Here is a 19,931-nt window from a genome sequence, read left to right on the forward strand (position 1 = left end):
CGATTCGGCCCGGCCGAATTTAGCACGCTTTTACTTGTTTTTTGAATATCGTCCAGATCGGACCATATTTGAATATAGCTGCCATATAGACCGATCTCCCGATATAGAGTATTGAACCCATGAAATCCGCATATTATGAGATCATTTTATGAGATACAAAGAATACGAAATCATCAACTTTTGTTGGGAACATTTTTTTATACCCAAGATATCTGCAAAATTATAAATACCCAAAAAAGGTATTTATTGGTTATTTTGGCAATAAGTACCTAAGCGTTGGGTATATACCCGGTAGGAACCCATCTCTAAGAATAACACTTTTGCCATTTAAGAGTTTTTGGTTTTACAACAAAAGAAAGGTCATTTTGCCGTAGGCGAAGCTGCTAATAGGTTTACAATAAACAAAGTTAGTTACGTTGAATATTGCAACGTTTATGGCTAACGTGTGAGATGTTTAATCGTAACGTTATACAGTTACGATAAAGGAAAACTTCATAAAAAAGGTATTTTGCTTGTCGTAAAAGTGATCCAAGTCTTATGCTTTGAGCTTGTCTTACAGATCCCATGTCCATTTACGCAGCTGATGAAACCATACCCTTATTAGGGAAATACATCCATCAAATGCATGAAGTTGAATTAATTATGCCCAACAACAAATAATGTCTCTCTCTCATACTGTAAAATGCGAACAAAGTATTATCAAACATTTGTGCCGCTCTTTGTAATAGGAGATCATAAATGTCAAAGGAGAGGTTAAATAGCATGCCTCACAGTATGCCAGCCCACATGAGAAAAAGTCAAATCATCGCCAAACCAACTAAATAATGGATTTAAATGTGATATGATTATATTGCTAGTTTTTATCACATGATGATGCATTTTGTTTAAAAATTCTTTATGTCAGTTAATTTGCATACATTATTATGATCATTGTCGTTTAAAACAAAAAATCCTCCCCTATGGCTACTTTGCACCCTATTTATTTTTTCTTTTTGAGGCAGACAATACCATCGTCATTCATGTGCATTAAATTATTTTTGCGCTTAGTAAGGGCAAATATGATATGTCTGCATTAGGGGTTCCCTCCACAATGATGAACACTCTGGCTGGCATTGTTGTTGTTTCAATTGTTTCCGCTCTCTGTTAGGGAGTATGTTATCGCAAATTTTCAAAGATTTATGCCGCTCTTTATAACGGGAGCTCAGCATTCTTAGATGCCATAAGGCCCAGCAGCTATTTTATGAGCTCGGGTTTGCCCCTATTATTGCCATTGGGAAACAAGGGGAGAGTCAGACATGTTTTCCAAAAACTGGGGGTTGAAATGTTAACTCCATTTATGGTTGTGAAAGAACACAGCTAATTTTCCAGACATCTGCATGCATGTAAATTGAGTTTCTAATGGCAGCGCTCCTTTATATTCTTAAGTGGTTTTTTGTGTCAAAGGTTTTGTATTTCCAAGCCACTTAATGACGTCTCTTGAATGATCCTATGTTGATCAACATTGACATTGATCAAGTAATTGTTGTTGTAAAGGGCTTCATGACTATGGGAAGGATTTGTTTATGTGATGGAGTATTGAGTAATGAAAACAAGTGAAAAGGCATTAATTTTGGCCACGCCGAACTTTGGATACCTACTACCTCGGATATAAGGGGTGATTTTTTAAGAGTTATAGAAAAGTTTTTCAAAAAAAAAAAAAAAAAACATAATATTCAGAAAAAGGCATGAAATCTTTTTTTGAATCTATATTACGGCTCATATAATTTAATGTTTGAGGATTATTTCATGAAAATTTTGACTGTGACTGCGCCTCAAATGGTCCAACCTTTCTGTACCTTTCCCGGTATCTCACGAATAAATGCTTCAATGTCTAAAGGCGTTAAGTCGCACGATCTAGGCGGCCAATTGACCGGTCCCGCACGAGAAACAAAATGTTCACCGAACTCGCCTTTTAAGAAGTCCCTCATTACGCCTGCTGTGCGGCATGTGGCACCGTCTTATTGAAACCACATGTCATCCAAGACAAGTTCTTGAATTTTGGGCAAAAAAAAAGTTGGATATCATCTCACGGTAGCTCTCACCATTCACAGTTACATTTCGATTCGGATCATCTTTGAAGAAGTGCGGTCCAATGATTCCACCAGCCCATAAACCACACCAAACTGACTTTTTCTGGATGCATTGGTAGCTCCTGCAATGCTTTTGGCTGATCTTCACTCCAAAATCGACAATTCTGCTTATTTACGCACCCATTAAGCAAAAAATGAGCTTCGCCGATGAACGTAAGAAGCGCGAATTCTGATAATAAAATTTAATAATTTGCAAACGTGGTTCGTTTGTAAGACGATTCATGAATTCCATTTGAAACAAACTGGGCACGGAGCTTAATCTTGAACCGGACTGCACTCATTGATGTGTGAAAAGTTTGCCCCTGTTCCGTTGTGGATTATACATGGGCATAATTAGCAACTTGTAATATGTAAAGGTCTAATATAACTCATTGTACAAAATTTGAGAGAAATCGATACACAAATTCACCTTTTATAGGCCAAAAAACTTAAATCAAAATATAGACCGATCTCAACTATATGTGGTACGGATGCCCAAAAATCGTACAAAGCTCACTGTGCCAAATTTCAGCGAAATCGGATAGTAATAGCGCCTTTTATTGGTCCAAGATCTTAATCGGGAAATCGGTCTATATGGCAGCTATATTCAAAAATAGACCGATCTGAACCATATTGAACACGGGTGTCCAAGAGCCCAACGCAGCTCACTGAGCAAAATTTCAGCCAAATCAGATATTAATTGCTGCTTTTATGGGCCCAAGAACTTAAATTGCGTGATCGGAATGACGGCAGCTATATCCAAATTTAGCCCGGTCTTGATCATACTTGGTACGAATTTCGAAAGCCTAACTGTACTAAATTTCAGCGAAATCGTTCGGTTTATATGGCAGAGATCGGTTTATATGGCAGCTATATATCAGGTTATGCTTCGAGATAGGGACAGGTCACCCGAAAGAGACGCTTGTGGTAGTCCCGTGATGGGAAGAGGGCAGACAAGTGCTAGATAAGTGTCGTTACATTCACAATGTGATGTGGGTGATGTGCTGTGGTTTCGAGTGGGACGCCACTATGGTATAATATGGTATGGTGTGGTGCGTGCTGCCGTCTTATGGCATACTATTATTATACCATAAATCGTATACCTTAGGCGTCACTTGAGATCGAGTGCGACGAACTGCTGCCAGAGCCAAAGTTTTGGATTGACGGTACTCTAGTATTGCCATTCTGGATATCAAGCTATACAGATGGATCAAAGCTAGAGTACATAGTGGGTCTAGGGGTCTACTTTGAGAACCCAGGTACTGAGATCTGTTTTCGACTTCTTGACCATGTTACTGTCTATGATAGCCGGTTACCAGATTGATCCGATAGAATCCTTCATCGGCAAGGGCTGCCGCCTCAGTGTACAACACACTGCTACAACAACAACAGAAATGTCCTGCAGGTAGAGATCCAGGCGGTGGTGTTAACGCAAGGACATCTTACAGCACGGTAAAGTCACAAACAGTTTTTTAGGATTTGCAATGAATGAAAATGAATTGTCGATTTTTTTGATGGAGTCACAATTTAGGGCCCATTTTCCTCTACTATGCATAGTTTAGGAGATACCACCATTTTTAGTTTCCAAGTGAAATTTCGATTTTTAATGGAAATTTCGATATACCGAATTTTTTGATGGCGTCACGAATTGAGACCCATTTACCTCTAGGACGCATAGTTTAGGAGATACAGCTATTTTAGAATTTCCAAATGAAATTTCGATTTTTAATGGATTTACGATGAAATTTCCAATTTTTTGAAGGAGTCACGAATTACGGTCCACTTCTCTCTAGAACGCATAGTTTAGGAGATACGGCATTGTTAAGTCTTCCAAGTGAAATTTAGATTTTTAATTAAACTTAAAATTTTTGATGAAGTCAACTTTAGGACACATAGATTAGAAGATACAGCCATTTAACGTTTTCCAATTAAAAAAAAAGTTCGATTTTTAATGGATTTTCGATAAAATTTCGAATTTTTTGATGGTGAAATTTCTATTTTTAATGGAATTTTACTCAAATTTCCAATTTTTCGATGGAGTCACGAAATAAGGCCCATTTCCGTTTAGGAAGCATAGTTAAGGAGATACAGGCATTTTAAGTTTTGTATACGAAACTTCGATTTTTGATGGATTTTCGATGGTATATTGAATTTTTTGATGAAGTCACGAATTATGACTTTACCATGGGTACCAAGTCGGTCCAAAACCTGATATAGCTCCCATAAACAGATCTTCCAATTTTACTTTATGAACTCTTTTAGGGCATAATTCTTATCCGATGTGTCTGAAATTTTGCACAATCACTTCTACTATGATCTCCAATATCTAAATTTAGTATGGTTCGAATCGGTCCATAACTTGATATAGCTCCAATAGCATAGCAATGCTTATTCATTATGCTTTGTTTGCTTATAAAGCCATACCGTGCAAAGAACTTGAGGAGGAGGATATATAAGATTTGGGCCGGCCAAACTTAGCACGCTTTTACTTGTTTGTATTTGGAGCACACAACAAACCGTTTACTGGCATCGGTGTATGTCCATGTTGTTGTTGTAGCAGTGGAATTTTTTGATGGAATCACCATTAAGACCCATTTCCTTCTTGAACGAATAGATTAGGAGATACAGCCATTTTAAGTTTTCCAAGTGAAATTTAAATTGTGAATGGATTTAAGATGAAATTTCGAATTTTTTGATGAAGTCACGAATTACGGTCCATTACCCTCTAGGACGCACAGTTTGGAAGATACAGCCAATTTAAGTTTTCCAAGTGAAATTTAAATTTTTAATGGATTTTGGATGACATTTTAAACTTTTTGATGGAGTCACGAATTAAGGCCCTGTAGAACGCATAGTTTAGGACTTACAGCCATTTAAAGTTTTCCATGTGAAATTTCTATATTTTAATGGCTTAGGTGTATATCCATGTTGTTGTTGTAGCTGTTAAGTTGTACACGGAGGCAGCATTCCTTGTCGATGAAGGATTCCATCGGGTTAATCCGGTACGTACAACCGACTGCCATGGGTTTGCAATATTGTATGTAAACAGCAGAATGGAGTTCATTAATACACACAACGTCTTTTTAACCTAATCTAACCAAGTGAACTGATCTAATAATTTAAATAATTGAATTATATCAAGGAGCTTAAGCGAACTAACCCAAAGCTACCCTCGTACTTACCTTTCCGATTTGTTTGTGAAATCCTTTGAAATAATAACACCTTTGATTATTATGTTTCTGTTTTTTTGTTGTTGTCTTCTTTCATTCTTTGTTGTTTTATCGTAAACTTTATTATTCTTTCATCATATAATTGAAATCAGCGAATGAATGTGATTATTCGCCGATTTTCAGCTGACTTTTCTGTTTGTCTGTGTGTGGGTTTTCTTTTTTATTTTGTAATAACTTAAACGAATTATTTTTTGCTTTTTTGAAGTTGAATTAATTTAATTTTTTTCAAAAAATCTTTTCTGTCTGCTACTACTTCACTTCATCTCATATATCCTTCAGACATAGTAGTTGCTTGTCTTCAGTGTGGTTTGAGAATTCATTCTAAACTGATGTGATTTGCGTTTTCGGTTTTGTGAGATTTGCTATATGCTGTATCAGTTTATCATCATTTTTTAGTTTTTCTCTTAACTTGTGTTTTGCTGAGTTGAATAATGCAATTGAATTGATACTCTATGTGTGTTGGATTTTTCATAGTGTTTATTTGTTTACTTTATATATATGGTTTTGTATATATATATAGATGTATATAATATGTTTGTATATATATATATGTATATATTTATAGCTTTGTTAGTTTTTTTTTATATATATGAATAATTGTATTTGAATTGTGTGGGTTTTTTTTGGTATTTTAAGAGATGACCCCATTTTTTTCATACATAAGTCCTTTGTAGGGGGACCTCTTACATCGTCATATAGAATTTTGTTTTACTGTTTTTAGTTGACATGTATACGTTTTTTTTATTTTGTATTTAGTTTGGTTTTGAAAATAATATTTTGTTTTTGATTTTCTATGATTCTCATAATAATTGATATTTAATGGTTTTTTTGTTGCAATAACTTTTTGAATACACCATAATCATAATAATAATAATAATAAGTTAGTGCTTCTCGCAATACATCCATAAAACATTGAATCGAATATTCATAATACATTTAAAGTTTTCAGGATTTCATTGTGGTTGTTGTTGTTGTGGTTGCTTTTTATACTTTATACTATCTTTCTTTCTTCATTAAGTATAAAGTGTGCTGTTTTACATGATCATTGTAGTCGACAATGGGTTTTTTTCAGATTTTTTTCTTAATTTTTTTTCTTTTTGTTTTTGCTATAAATGCATATCGTATCGAATCTTGAATATATAGAATTACAATTTGAGAGAAATTCACTAATAATTGTATGGTTTCCTTGTGATTTAAAAACACTTTCATTTTCATATTAATTTAAACTTTCTATGAGTTTTATTCTTCAAAACAAAAATAAGAAAAACACATTGAGATTTTTAGTAAATTATGTTGTTGGCTTTCTTCTTAAACCAATTTACGTTTTGTTATTGATGCATGTACTATTTTTTAGTATTTTCAGTTATTTAACAATCTTGGTTTTTGTTTATTTGAATATAATACCTCTAATCAGTATAATTTATTTATGTTTAAACATCTATGCTGTTTTTTTTTTTTTTTTGTTTTGGGAAGAAATTATTTTTTTTAACAAAAACCAAAAATTTGCATGAAAGCCTATCTTTAAAATGAATCTTGTTTTTATATATTGTAGGTGTATTGTTGTTGGTTTTTTGTTTTGTGTAATAAGGAAAACACATAATATAATGCTGAATGTCATTATTTTGTTTTCTAATTTTTCTATTAAATGTTTAGTTATTTTTTTTATGTTTTCTTATTTTTGGGTTTGTTGTTTTCGCCATATTTTCTTACAACTAAAACAAAACTAAAAATTCTTTTCTGTTTTCGTTTGTCATGTTAAGCCATTTCCACCTCAGTTATATGTTTTAAGTAAAATGAAAAAAATGTTTTTGTTTTTTATATTATTTTGTAATTATTTTTTGTTTTTTCTTCTTCTGTATTTATCTCTTCATTTAACTATTGCCTGATTTTTGTTTGAATTATGAGATTTCTGTTTTTTTTTTGTCGTACAAACAATATTTGGTTTTATACTTTTACCTTTTGATATAAGGATTAGTTTGGAATGGGAGTATGGGATTTTTATAAGCTCAATTTTGTATGAGGGTCTAAAGAATATATTTTTTTTATGAACAACTCATATGTAACAAGCTTAAATCTAATGCATTGTAGTTTTATATACAGATTTTTGTACTTTTGGATTGCGATTTTTATTGTATTTAAGAGGGATAATCAAACAAAGGCATGTGAAAAAAGGAAATAAAAATATATTAAAAATTTAATAAAAATAGAAAAACAAACAAATTAAATAAAAAAAATTTTTCATTATATTTGAAAAAAAATATTATAGTAAATTAAAATTTTTTTCTATAAAAATACTGTTCTGCATCACTAAAGAAATTAAATGAATAAAATAAAATAATTAACCAAAAATAAAAAATTAATAAGAACTTTAATAATATGCTGAAAATAAAAATATAAATTTTTTAACAAAAAAAATTAAATTTTTTAACAAAAAACAAAAAAAAAATAAAAATTTTTTAACAAAAAATTAAAAAATTTTTTAACAAGAAAAATAAAAATTTTTTAACAAAAAAATAAAAAAATTTTGTCAAAAAAAAAATTTATAACAAAAAATAAGAAATTTTTAACAGAAAAACAAAAATTTTTTAACAAAATAAATGCAAAATTTAAAAAAAAAAAAATAAAAATTTTTTAACAAAAAAAAAAAAAAAAAATACAAAATTTTTAACAAAAAAAAGAAATAAAAATTTTTTAACAAAAAAAAAATATAAAAAATTTTAACAAAAAAAAATTTAATTTTTTTAACAAAAAAATAAAAAAAAAATTGACAATTAATTTTTAAAATTAGTAAAAAAATTTAATAGTTGAAGTTAAAATTTCACCAATTATCAAGCACTTTAATAACATGCTGAAAATTTTCAATACCAATTTCTTAAAAAGAAATAAATTAAAAATAAATATAGGCAATTAATTTTAAACAATGGTAAAAAATATAATTAAAATAAATTTTTATTCAAAAGTAATATAAACAAAAAATGTTTAAAAAATAACAATCTAACTAAAATTTTAAATAAAAATATTATATTAAAAAAATTAAAATATATAAACATTCAGCTTAGAGTCCCAAACTAATATAATTTAAAAAAATATTAAATATATATTACAAATTAAATATATATTAAATATATGTAACATATTACAGAAACAAAAACAATACTTAAAATCATTTTCACAAAAGTTAAAAAATATAAGAAATAAATTTAAGTAAAAAATAAATTTTGAATATTTTGAATACAACAAATAATTTAAAATGTAATAAAGTAATATAAAAGAAAATAAAGAAAAAAAAATTAAAAATATTTCAGAATAAAATTAAAATAAACATAAAAAAATAAAATAGAAAAAAAAAAATAAAATTAAATAAAATAAAACAAAGTAAATTAAAAAAAATAAAATGAAGTAAAATAAAACATAAATATAAATAAAGTAAAATAATATAAAATAAAATAAATTAAAATTAAAAAAATAAATTACACAGAAAAAAATAAAAAAAAATAAATCAAGATAAAGAATAAAATAAAATAATTTTAAATAGTTGTAAATTGAAATGAAATTAACAAAAAAATTAAATAAATTAAAAAGAGATAAAGTGAAATAGAATAATCTAAACAAATAAAAAAACTGAAATAAAATAAAATTAAAAAAATATTGCAAAATAGTAAAAAATATATTTAATTCATTAAAAAATTTTAAACAATTAAATGAAGAAAATACAATAAAAAAACAAAAAAAGTTAAATACTTATTAGCTTAGTTAATCCAATTATTTTATTTAAAAATTAAAAATTGTTTTTATTAATTACAAAAACTATAAAAACAAAATTTTTAAGACTTAACATTTTAAGCAGTAATAAATAAATAATATTATTTAAAAAATAATAAATAACTAATTGAAAGCGAGAATTAAAACATAATATATTTTATTATATCTTTTAAACCAAAAAAAAAGATAATTTAAATGAAATATTAAAAAAATTGTTGTAAGTTTTTGTTTAAAACATCTAAACCAAAACTTCCAATTTCTTATTAAAGTTGAGAAAAATTGAAACAAAATCTTGATAATTATAAACAAGTTTGTAGAATTTATGATCAAATTCACGGCACCAATCCCAAATTACTATGACGAAAAAGTTCCTAACTTTTATGTATAGGTTCAGAGCACTTATGAAGGAGGAGTTTTTAATATTCATGAAATTCTTAATTGTTGTGAATGAATTCGTGGTACTTATCCACGAGTTCTTTGTAATTATGAACGTTCATTTGTATGTTAGAAATTTACCTCTGATCTTTAATGGAATGCCCATGGGGAAATTTGCATTTTACATGAACGTTCTTCGTATTCATAGTTCCAAATAGTTATGAACAAGTTCGTACTACCAGAACAAGTTTTAGTAATTTGTTCCTTAATGGAATATTCATGGGTAAATTTGCAAATTGCGTGAACGTTCTTAGTATTTGTTAGAAAGTTCCAAGTACTTATGAACAAGTTCCTAGTTCTTATGTGTTTAGAATTTATGAACAAGTTAGTTATAAGCATGAACACGTATGTGGTATTCATAACCGAATTTATATTATTTATCAACAAGTTCTTTGTATTTGTGAATAGTTTCTTGGCTTTAAGAACAAGCTATTTGCATTTATGAACAAGTTATTTGCATTTATGAACAATTTATTTTCATTTATGAACAAGTCATTTGCAATTATGAACAAGTTATTATTACTTAAGAACTGTTTAATTTTTATTAACGAAATTCTAAACGTTCGTAGTATTTATGAAGAAGTTCCTAGTACTTAAGAACAGTATTCATAATTTTTATGTGCACGTTAATAAGTTTTATAAAATATATAAAATTTTTATGCAGAAATTTGTTTATGAAAAACTTCACAGAGTTTATGAAACATAGAGAATTTATATAAAACTTGTAAAAGAAATATTAAAAAATCATTTAAGACATTAAACTTTCTGAGTAGTTTATTAGATGGCAAATAGATCCCAATTTAAAGCTGTGATATACATGCAAAGCATTGATAAAATATATGTGCCTTTTTGCAAAACAGAATTTTTGTTACCTCTCTACCGCTTGTAGATGTTCATATATCGTCCAAATTTATTGGTCGACAAATCTTAACACTATTGCTAGGTATTTTAGTTGTAGCATCTCAACGGCTGACGTTGTTACTTACTTTTGACGTAATATTGTCTTACAGAGATCAAGAGAAATACTAAAAATTTCGAAGTTTAAAAAGTCAGCATTAAGTTGCTAATTAATGAGCTTCTGCAATTTTAAAATATTTTTAGGGGTCTAAGCCAATGTATGCGTGCGTATATCCTACTTTTGATTTGTAGTCTAATACTTTTACCTTTTACCCCCATTCATTCATCGCACTCAGTGCAATGGGCCAAAACAAGACTAGGAGTGAATTCACCATATTGGTGGTCCCCAATGCAAATTAAGGATATAATAACATAAAATTTATATTAAAATAAATAAGAAGTTAAAATAGCAAATTTTCCGTCCAGATTTGTCTTAATTTTTATATATAGTCATTATGTCATTTGGGTCGAATTTTGTCACGTCATACTTTGGCAAGTCATTCTGTCATTGTCCGAATAGGAACTTAAACCATTTGAGTTGATTATTGGATATTAAAGAGCAGTGGGGAATATCTAATGAACTGCATAATATTGAAGTTCATTACAAAGTTAGATTCTAAAATGCTTTGAAATGAGAATTATTTTTAAAAACATGGGTAAAAATGTCTGTTCTTATTATCTCCAATAATTTGGTTGTTTGATTATCATTAAAGTTTTATTTTACTAAAGTTTAATGATAATCATGCTATAGTCAGTCAGAGCGTATTTATTGTCTTAGGAGTCTGTGTGCCACGTGATCTGTCATAGTTGTAATGGTCCTTAGTCTATATAAATTAATGTAAAATATTGAAATTTGTTAAACCAAAAGAGTGAACTAAGAATTTTAAAAAGAAACCATATTGAAGACTATATCTAGTCTGGTGGCCTTTTCTCCATATGCCTTGTCCTTTATAAATATTTGCGCTTCTGGGGTGAATTTGTAGCGAATAAGTAAAATAAGCTGTAAGATGTATTGTATTATGAAATATCATAGAAACAAAAGTGATACGGCAAGAATATGCACAAATTTGTTTACAATACTTACGACCAATTTTGTAACATATATGAAAAATTTCATAATATTTAGAAACCGGCATAAAATTTTTTTGAACTTATTTAGAGAATAATGATAACTACATTTCTCAAGAAATCTAGAAAGTAGCATATTCTAGTTCATAATATTTATGAATAAGTTCATATTAGATACGAACTAGATCATCATATTTATAAACAGTTCATGTTTTATATTCTTATAGCACTTATATACAAGTTTGCCATAGTTGGGAAGAAATGTTTAGAGTTTATAATCGATTTCATAATACTAACAAACAAATTCATAATATCTATGAACAATTTTAATATTAAATAATATTTCCTGAAATTTATGAAAAAATTCCCAGTCATGTTTACAAACAATATCACTCTTAGTATGATCTCGTCTATATAATTTTTAAACTCATTCTTTTTATGAACAAGTTCTTAGTGCCAACAAATATATTTTATGTTGTTAAGAACAAGTTCATAGTATTTATGATCGATTTCATAGTTACACGGAAAAAATTTCTTTTTTGAATAATTGCTAGAATTTGTGACTTATACAAACCATAGACATATGAACAAGTTTTTAATAACTGTTAACATGTTCACGATATATATCCACAAGTTTATAATGGCAAAATTATACCACTTGTGAAGAGGTATTTAATATATATAAACTTTACCTTAATATTTTATGTTCATGGTTTTTATGAACAAATTCCTAGCACGTGGGGAGAAGTTCTGGGTATGACAGTTGTTAGCATATATGAACAATTTCCCAGCGGTGACGAAATCTAAAGCAGAAATTATTATAAATTTCATGGTCATTATGAACACTTGCATAGAATCTGTGACCAAATTCATAGTATTGATGAACAAGTTCTTAGTACTTATGACCTTATTAGATATTAGGAACCAATACAAGTGTAGGTTCTAGGCAAATATAATGGAACAATCTTCGTATTTCTGAAAAAGTTAATTGTACTTATGAACAAGTTTTTATTAACATTAACATGTTCATGATAAATATGAACAATATTATAATATATATGACCAACTCAAACTACTTATGAGGAAGTATTTTATAAATATAAACCATTCTTTAGATTTTATGTTCTTGTTTTTTATGAAAAAATTACTAGCAGGTATAGCAAAGTTAATTTTTATGATCAATTTCTATCATAGAAATTATGAAAATTTAATGGTCATTATGAACATTTGCATCGCATCTGTGTCCAAATCCATAGTATTGATGAACAAGTTCTTAGTACTTATGACCTTCTTAGATGTTATGAACCAATACAAATGTAGGTTCTAGGCAATTATAAGGGATTTTTTATTTAATAAATAAATTCCTGTTATTTATAAAGAAATTTATATTATTTATGAACAAGTTCTTAAAAATTATAAAATTGTTTATAAATTTAATGAACTTGTTCATTAATAGTAAGAATTTTTTTTATAAATACTAGGATTATTTATTTTTCATAAATTTCATAGAACTTTTATTTAAAAAAATACTCGTCGTGGACTTTCTTCTTTAAAACATAACTGCTAAATAAAAAAATGAATAATATTAATTAAATTAAAATTGTTTATTTTAAATTTAAATTTATTTATAGATTATTGTAAAATATAAAGTTTCTGCGCTGTTTTAGAGATGTAAGATTTGATTTTATTTTTTTTTTTAGATTTTTGGGGGCAATATAACAATTTTTATAAAAGCTTTGTTTACAACATTGTGCGTTTTAATGAAATTATATTTTATGGGAATTTTTTTTAATGGAATAAAAATTTGCCTTTTTAGTAAGAAATTTAAAACAAAATTTTGTTTTGAAAAAAAAAAAGACAGAAATCTCATTTTGTTTGGATTTTTGCAAATATTTTCATCAATTTTTGAATTTTTTTTTATTAATTTTGTCTTTGTATGTGGTTTGTAAGGTTTATTTGTTATTTTGTGTGGAACACTTGTATGAGCTTTTAAAGATTTTTTTAATGCTGTTTATTTGTGTTTATTGGTTAATTGTTTTTAATTACACATGATTTAAATGTTTTGAGATTTTTTTTTTTTATTATTATTATTTTTTTTTTAATTTACACCATCATTTTATTGTTATTATTATTGGGTTTTTTATTATTAAGTTTTTTTTTCTTTGTAATGTTTTTTGGTTGTTTTCTCTAATATAAACTTTTGCTTTATTATTATTGTAATTAAAATTGATTAACGTTCTTTGTTGCGAGTTTCTCTACAGTAAAACTACATTTGGTTTGAATGTTTTTTTCTTTGTTTGTTTAATAAATATATAAATTATTTTTTTCTTCATTTATTTAGTTTTAATTGAGATTTTGAGACTTTTTGACCCGAATCTTGTTGGTGGTCTACAAAAATCCTTATTTGTTGTTTTGTTTAAGTGTTTCTTGTTGTTGTTGATATTTACACTTATTGTTGTTGTTGTTGTTTTTAATTTATTCCACAGTTATTGTAATATTTTCTTTAAAATGTTAGTTTTGCTTGTTTGTGTATCTGTATTGTTTATGACAAATGAAATAATTATTTTTGATTTTTAAATAAAACGAATGAAAGCTACTATTTGTTGTGTTTTTTTTAGTTTGCATTTTATATATATATAGATTTATATGAGTTTTTATTTTTAATTATATATGGCTTGGTTTTGCAAATGTTTCTTTTGGTTTTTTTGTTTTTGGTTTTTTTTATATAATCTTTGCTTAGTTCATTATATTAGTTTTTGTTTTTAATTTATACTGCTTATATGGGTTAATATAGGCTTTCTTTACGTTTAGTTAGGAAAATAAATGATAAAATATTTTTTTTTTTTAATTTTTGTGCTATTGTTTTTTGTTTTTTTTTTTTTATAACAAATAAATTTTTTTTTGTAAAAAACGTTTAAAAAATTGCCAAATTCACAATTTTTTAGCTGCCCATATTTAAGGTTGAATAAAAACTGTCTAAGAAAATTTGGCAATTTTTTCTTCGTGTTTTTGTTGGCAAAAAAATAACAGAAATGTTTTTAAAAATAAAAAGAATATTTCTAGAAACGCAAACAAATATATTTTTGAAAATAAAAAAAAAAATAAAAAAATCATAAATAAAATAAAGAAGACATTTTTAAAATTAAAATTCTAAATTAAAAGATTCAATAAAGTATTTATAAAGACTTCAAAATTATTTTAAAAATATTTTTAAAAATTTTAAATTTTTTTAAAAAACTAAAAAAAATATATTTCTAGCTAAAAAATATTATTAAAAATTAAACAAAAAAATCGAACATAATTTTTTAAAAATAAAATAAAGTACTTTAAAAATATTTGTAAAATAAAGGATATTATTAAAGTCAAATTTAAAAAAAAAGTTTTTAAAATACTTTTAAAAAATAACAATTATTCCTAAAAATTAAAAAAAATATACAAAAAGAGTTAAAAAATATTTTTAGTTATAAGAAATTTTATTTTTGAAAATATTTGTAAAAATAAAGGATATTATTAAAGTCAAACTAAAAAAAATGGTTTTTAAAATACTTTTAAAAATTAAAAAATATTCTTAAAAATTAAAAAAAAATATACAAAAAGGGTTAAAAAATATTTTTATTTATAAGAAATTTAATATTTCTAAAAATATAAAAAATGGTTTAAAAAATAAAAAAAAAATTGAAAATAAAAAAAAAACAAAAACAGATTTTTAAAAACGAAAAAGGATTATTAAAAACTAAAATTTTTTTTTTTTTATTTTATAATTTTTTTGTAATCATGTTATCCTTTTTTATTTGTTCTTCTCTTCTTCTTGCGAAGTATGGTTTGCATATAGTTGTTGTTTTGTGTGTGATACACCCTTATACATCATAAATTACTTTGTTAATGGATTTTCATTTGATTTTTATTTAAGGTACACATATCTGTTTAGCATGTTTTTTTCTGTTTTGTTTGTTTTATTTTCATATTCATGTAATAATATGCTGTTTATGTTTTGTTTCAACACATCAATAATTTTTTGTTTTGGGAAAATTAGCAAAATTGATGCTGCAATCGCTAAGAAATGCCAATCTTACCCCAAACGAAAATGTTCAAGGGGTATGCCATAGGGCGTATTTAAACATTTGCCTTAGTATTTTTGAAATAGGTTTTCCATAGACATCTATACATTGTTAGTACACTTATTTCTTTTGGTGATAAAAGTAAAACATAATTTTTTGTTTAATAATAATAATTATAAGATTTTTTTAATTTTTTTTTTCATCTACACTTGAATGCGTTTTTTTGTTGTCATATGTGATTTAAGTTTTTAATGATTTTAGTTTTTTGTTTTTTTTTATATATATATATATAGACAATTGATTTTTGTATGTGTATATATATATTACTAAATATTTAATTTTTAGTTTTGTATATAGACTTACATACTACCAACACTTAATTGTTAGAGAAATTTTCCTCAACGGTTAATCATTTATGGAGTTGACAAGCCGTTATGAAATTTAGCTAAGGGCTGGTATTTTAGTAAAAATCATTCACAGATTGCCTACAATAAAACTCCATAGTATTAACACGCCATAGGAAAATCTGGAGAGAAAATAATAAAAGAAAATTGACAAAAAAAAAACCTTCTCATTCTTTCATTCCTGGTTAGCCTTTTTCGAACCTTTCTGTCTTACATTGCTGCTAAAATCTCAAAAAATCTCAAAACTGAAAAAAAATCATAACTTAATTGGAACTCATAAACCCCCTTTTTATTTTTTTCTATTATTCTCGCCCTTGGGCGTCTTTGTCGCTGCTGCTGTTGTTGTTGCTGCTGATTTTGCCGGTGTTGATTTCGTTTCCTTATCCTTAGCCATTGTTTCTTTATCCTTATCCTGTTCCTTGTCCTGGTCTTTGCCTGTCGTTGAGCCTGCTGCTGCCACCACTCCTTCTTCTTCTTCCTTGAGTACCCCTGTCTCTCGGCTGTCCACATCCTTTTTCTCATTCGACTGATTGGCTGGTAAAGCTTTTAAAATGGCATGCACCTCTTCGGCTACAGCCATAAGCACAAACTCGAATTGTTGCCTTGTGGCCACCAGACCGGCTCTTTGATCTCTCAAATGTTCCAGTGTAGCAGCTATATCAATCTCACGAGCCCCTTTGTTCATGCGTCCCAATACCAAATCGAGTAGTATATAGGCACCGGTACGGCCTGCACCACCGCTGCCATGCACCACAATGGGGCAGGATCGGCCGCGATAGGATTTGTTGACTTTTCTGAAAAAAAAGAAAATCGATTTATTACGAGATTTCGATACACCTCAAAAAGAAAAAAAATGTAAAATGTCCAGCTTTGTTATAAAACCAAAAATCAAAAGACTTAAGACACGAACTTTGCCAATGGTCAATATATGTTAGAAAAACAAAAGACTTAAGACACAAACTTTGACAATAGACCATGCCGAGAGCAAACTTTCTGCCCAAAGCTCAGCTAAGCTTTGAACTTCACTAGATGCCCAATTGGAAACCTTAACATAAAAAACAAAACATAGATTGAAGGTACAGTGGGTTATTAAAATAAAAATGGTAAAAAACGGGGTTGTAAAACAATGTTTGGTTGTTTCTCTTTCGAGACGAGCTCAATGATCGCAGATTTTCTTTGCAAATGGAAAAGGAAAGCCAGAGATAGCTACACACACCAACCACTATGGGACGCGTTTCGTCTTTGGTTAGAAGACTTTTCAACCATATTAGGTGTCATGGTTTCAAGGGCCGTGTGTTGGTATGTTGTATTTGAAACGTATTAATAGCGAAAACGTCTCTATGATACAATTACCACATTAACCACGCTCGGCAAACCTGTCTATTAGCTGTACTTTTCCCAATGCTTGTGTTTTTTTTACTTTGCTACCTATATTTTGAAGTCAGCAATTTAAATGCTTTTGAGAAGACTGTCATTTCGGAACGGTCTGTGATATAATTTGGAAACTTTAAGTATTTGTGGCAATAACCAGGTTCGATTCGATTTAAGTGGCAGTCTGCAATGGGGATTCACTACGACATTTTAGTCCAATGTAATACAACAGGAGGATGAAGATGCCTTCCAGCTTCTGAACTCGAATTCGCAGGCGATTTTTAGAAATCTTCGCCATGGCATATTCTTTCTAGAGTCTGTATCATAGAGGATGGCAGACTAATAAGACGGAAAAATATTTTGTGATGTACGATTTTCCTGCTTATGGGATGAAAATAACTTTTGTGTTCTTCCATTCCGCATATACGACATGCCGATACTTGCAGACTAAATCTTCCTAATCTAGGAAGTCTGCCTATCAGACACATTTATTAATTCGACTCCCATTCAGCTTAATTTCCAGCAAATCATCTGAAATGGATCTGAAAGGTGTACAGCACAACAACATCACCTACCCCCGTCACTACATAAATGAGTGGAAAGGCCCCGTGAACAAACTCTTCTTGTGGTCCTTGACTTATGAAAAGCATTTAATACGATCAACTAGACCACAATCTTCAATGACGTTATCAACTTTGATTTCTCGAATTGAGAAAAATGTGTGTGTTTATATGTAAAGTTCAGAAACCTAAGGACGAAATCCGTAGACTTAAACAGGGAGTTGCCCAGGGTGATGATATCTTAATCTATGATTACCCTATCCCTGGGAAAACGTTACCTTTATTAATCTTTCCCCTTGGGGAGGGTTCTTTTATTGCCCTTTACCTTAAAGAAGGGTACTTGTATTATTTTTATTAGCCTTCTTTTGGGGAAGGGTATTTTTACATTCCTTTACCTTGGAGAAGGGTATTTTTATTATCCTTTCCCTTGGGGAAGGGTATTTTTTATTACCCTCGCCCTTATGGAAGTGTATTTTTAATACCCTTTTCCTCGGCGAGGGGTATTGTGACTGCCCTTTCCCTTACGGAAGCGTTATTTTATTAACCGTAATTAACCCTTTCCCCTGGGGATGGGTACGTATATTACCCTTTTTTGGAAAGGGTACTTTTATTACCCTTCTCTTGAGAAGGGTATTTTTACTAACCTTTCCCTTGGGGAAGGGTACTTTTATTATTCTTTCTCTTAGGGAAGGGAATTTTTACTAAACTTTACCTTGGGAGAGGGTACTTTTGTTATCCTTTCTCTTGAGGAAGGATATTTTTAATAACCTTTCCCTTGGGGAGAAGTATTTTATTACTCTTTTCCATGGGTATGGGTATTTTTACTATCCATTCCCTTGGGGAAGGGTATAATGATTCCCCTTCCTCTTGCGGAAATGCATTTTTATTGTCCTATCCCTTGGGGAAGGGAATTTTTTTAGCCTTTCCTACGAAGAAATGTATTATTATTACCCTTTCGTTTCAGTAAGGGTATTTTATTACCCTTGCTCTTGAGGGAGGGTATCCACTACGGAAGGGTATTTTTATTAACCTTAATTAACCCTTTCCCCTGTGGAAGGTTATTTTTATTACCCTTTCCGACGGGTAAGGGTATTTGTATTAACTTTCCCTTGGGGAAGAGTATTTTCATCGTCCTTTCGCTTGCGAAAGGAAATTTGTGTTATCCTTTCCCCTGGGGAATGGTATTTTTATTACCGTTACCCTGGGGGATGAGGATTTTCATTGCCCTTTCCTTTGCGGAAGGGTATTTTGATTAACCTTTATTCACCCTTTTCCCTGGGGAAGGGTATTTTATTACTCCTTCCCTTAAGGAAGGGGATTTTTATTACCCTTTCGCTTGTCTTAAAATCTTAAACCGAAACAGTCGCCTATTTGCTAGTGGAACTTGATGCAGCCACTCCACTAGTCCAAATTTCAGTATTAGACAAAATGCTGCTGATACCACCACAGCTGTCCCATCAGACTACCAACTTCTTAGAGGATAAAACTGTGGCACTTATCTTGAGTGGATATACAATTTATACGTTAATGTTAAGTGCCTGCTAGAGGTGCATAGTTATTCTTGCCACCTTAACAGTTCAAACAATTGACAATGTTAACCAGATTTTTGGCTCTAATGGGCACAGGGTCTTAGCAGACTTCCCTCAAAGTTGGTAACTTTGGTCCAACAAAGTTTTCTTTAAAAAATTTGTGCGAAAGGCGTGTTTGATTTTTGACTAAAAAGTTTTATACCCTCAACCGTAGGATAGTGGGTATAAAAGGAAATATTGATCTGATCTTCTTCGCTATGACATTATTCGTCGATCGGGCTATGTCCGGCTGTGTTTTAAATCACTATAGTGGTAGAGATAAATATCAATTTAGGTCTTTGAACTTCATCCCGATTTGACATCTTTAGCCCCTAGAGGGCACAATTCTTTTCAGAGTGAGGCGAAATTTTCTACAACGCCTTCTCCCATAACATCCACCGTAAGTTACTTCATATACCGATCTCCCGAATATTCTTCCTAAGTGCAAAGAGGCCACAATTTTCATCCAA

The 19,931-nt window shown here is 29.1% G+C and overlaps 1 protein-coding gene across 3 annotated transcripts in view; it reads right to left on the minus strand.

Annotated features, from left to right (window-relative positions):
- Nucleotides 1–15,375: 15,375 nt before the first annotated feature.
- LOC106087239 (uncharacterized) overlaps nucleotides 15,376–19,931 on the minus strand; it is a 234,670-nt gene continuing 230,114 nt past the window's right edge. For all 3 annotated transcript variants that reach the window (XM_059364579.1, XM_059364580.1, XM_059364578.1), the window contains one exon: nucleotides 15,376–16,756. In XM_059364579.1, the coding sequence (XP_059220562.1) occupies nucleotides 16,252–16,756 (505 nt within the window). In that variant the 3' untranslated portion in view covers nucleotides 15,376–16,251. The remainder of the gene's footprint in view (nucleotides 16,757–19,931) is intronic.

The sequence above is a fragment of the Stomoxys calcitrans genome, chromosome 3 (genome assembly GCF_963082655.1).
Source record: "Stomoxys calcitrans chromosome 3, idStoCalc2.1, whole genome shotgun sequence".
Taxonomy (NCBI): domain Eukaryota; kingdom Metazoa; phylum Arthropoda; class Insecta; order Diptera; family Muscidae; genus Stomoxys; species Stomoxys calcitrans.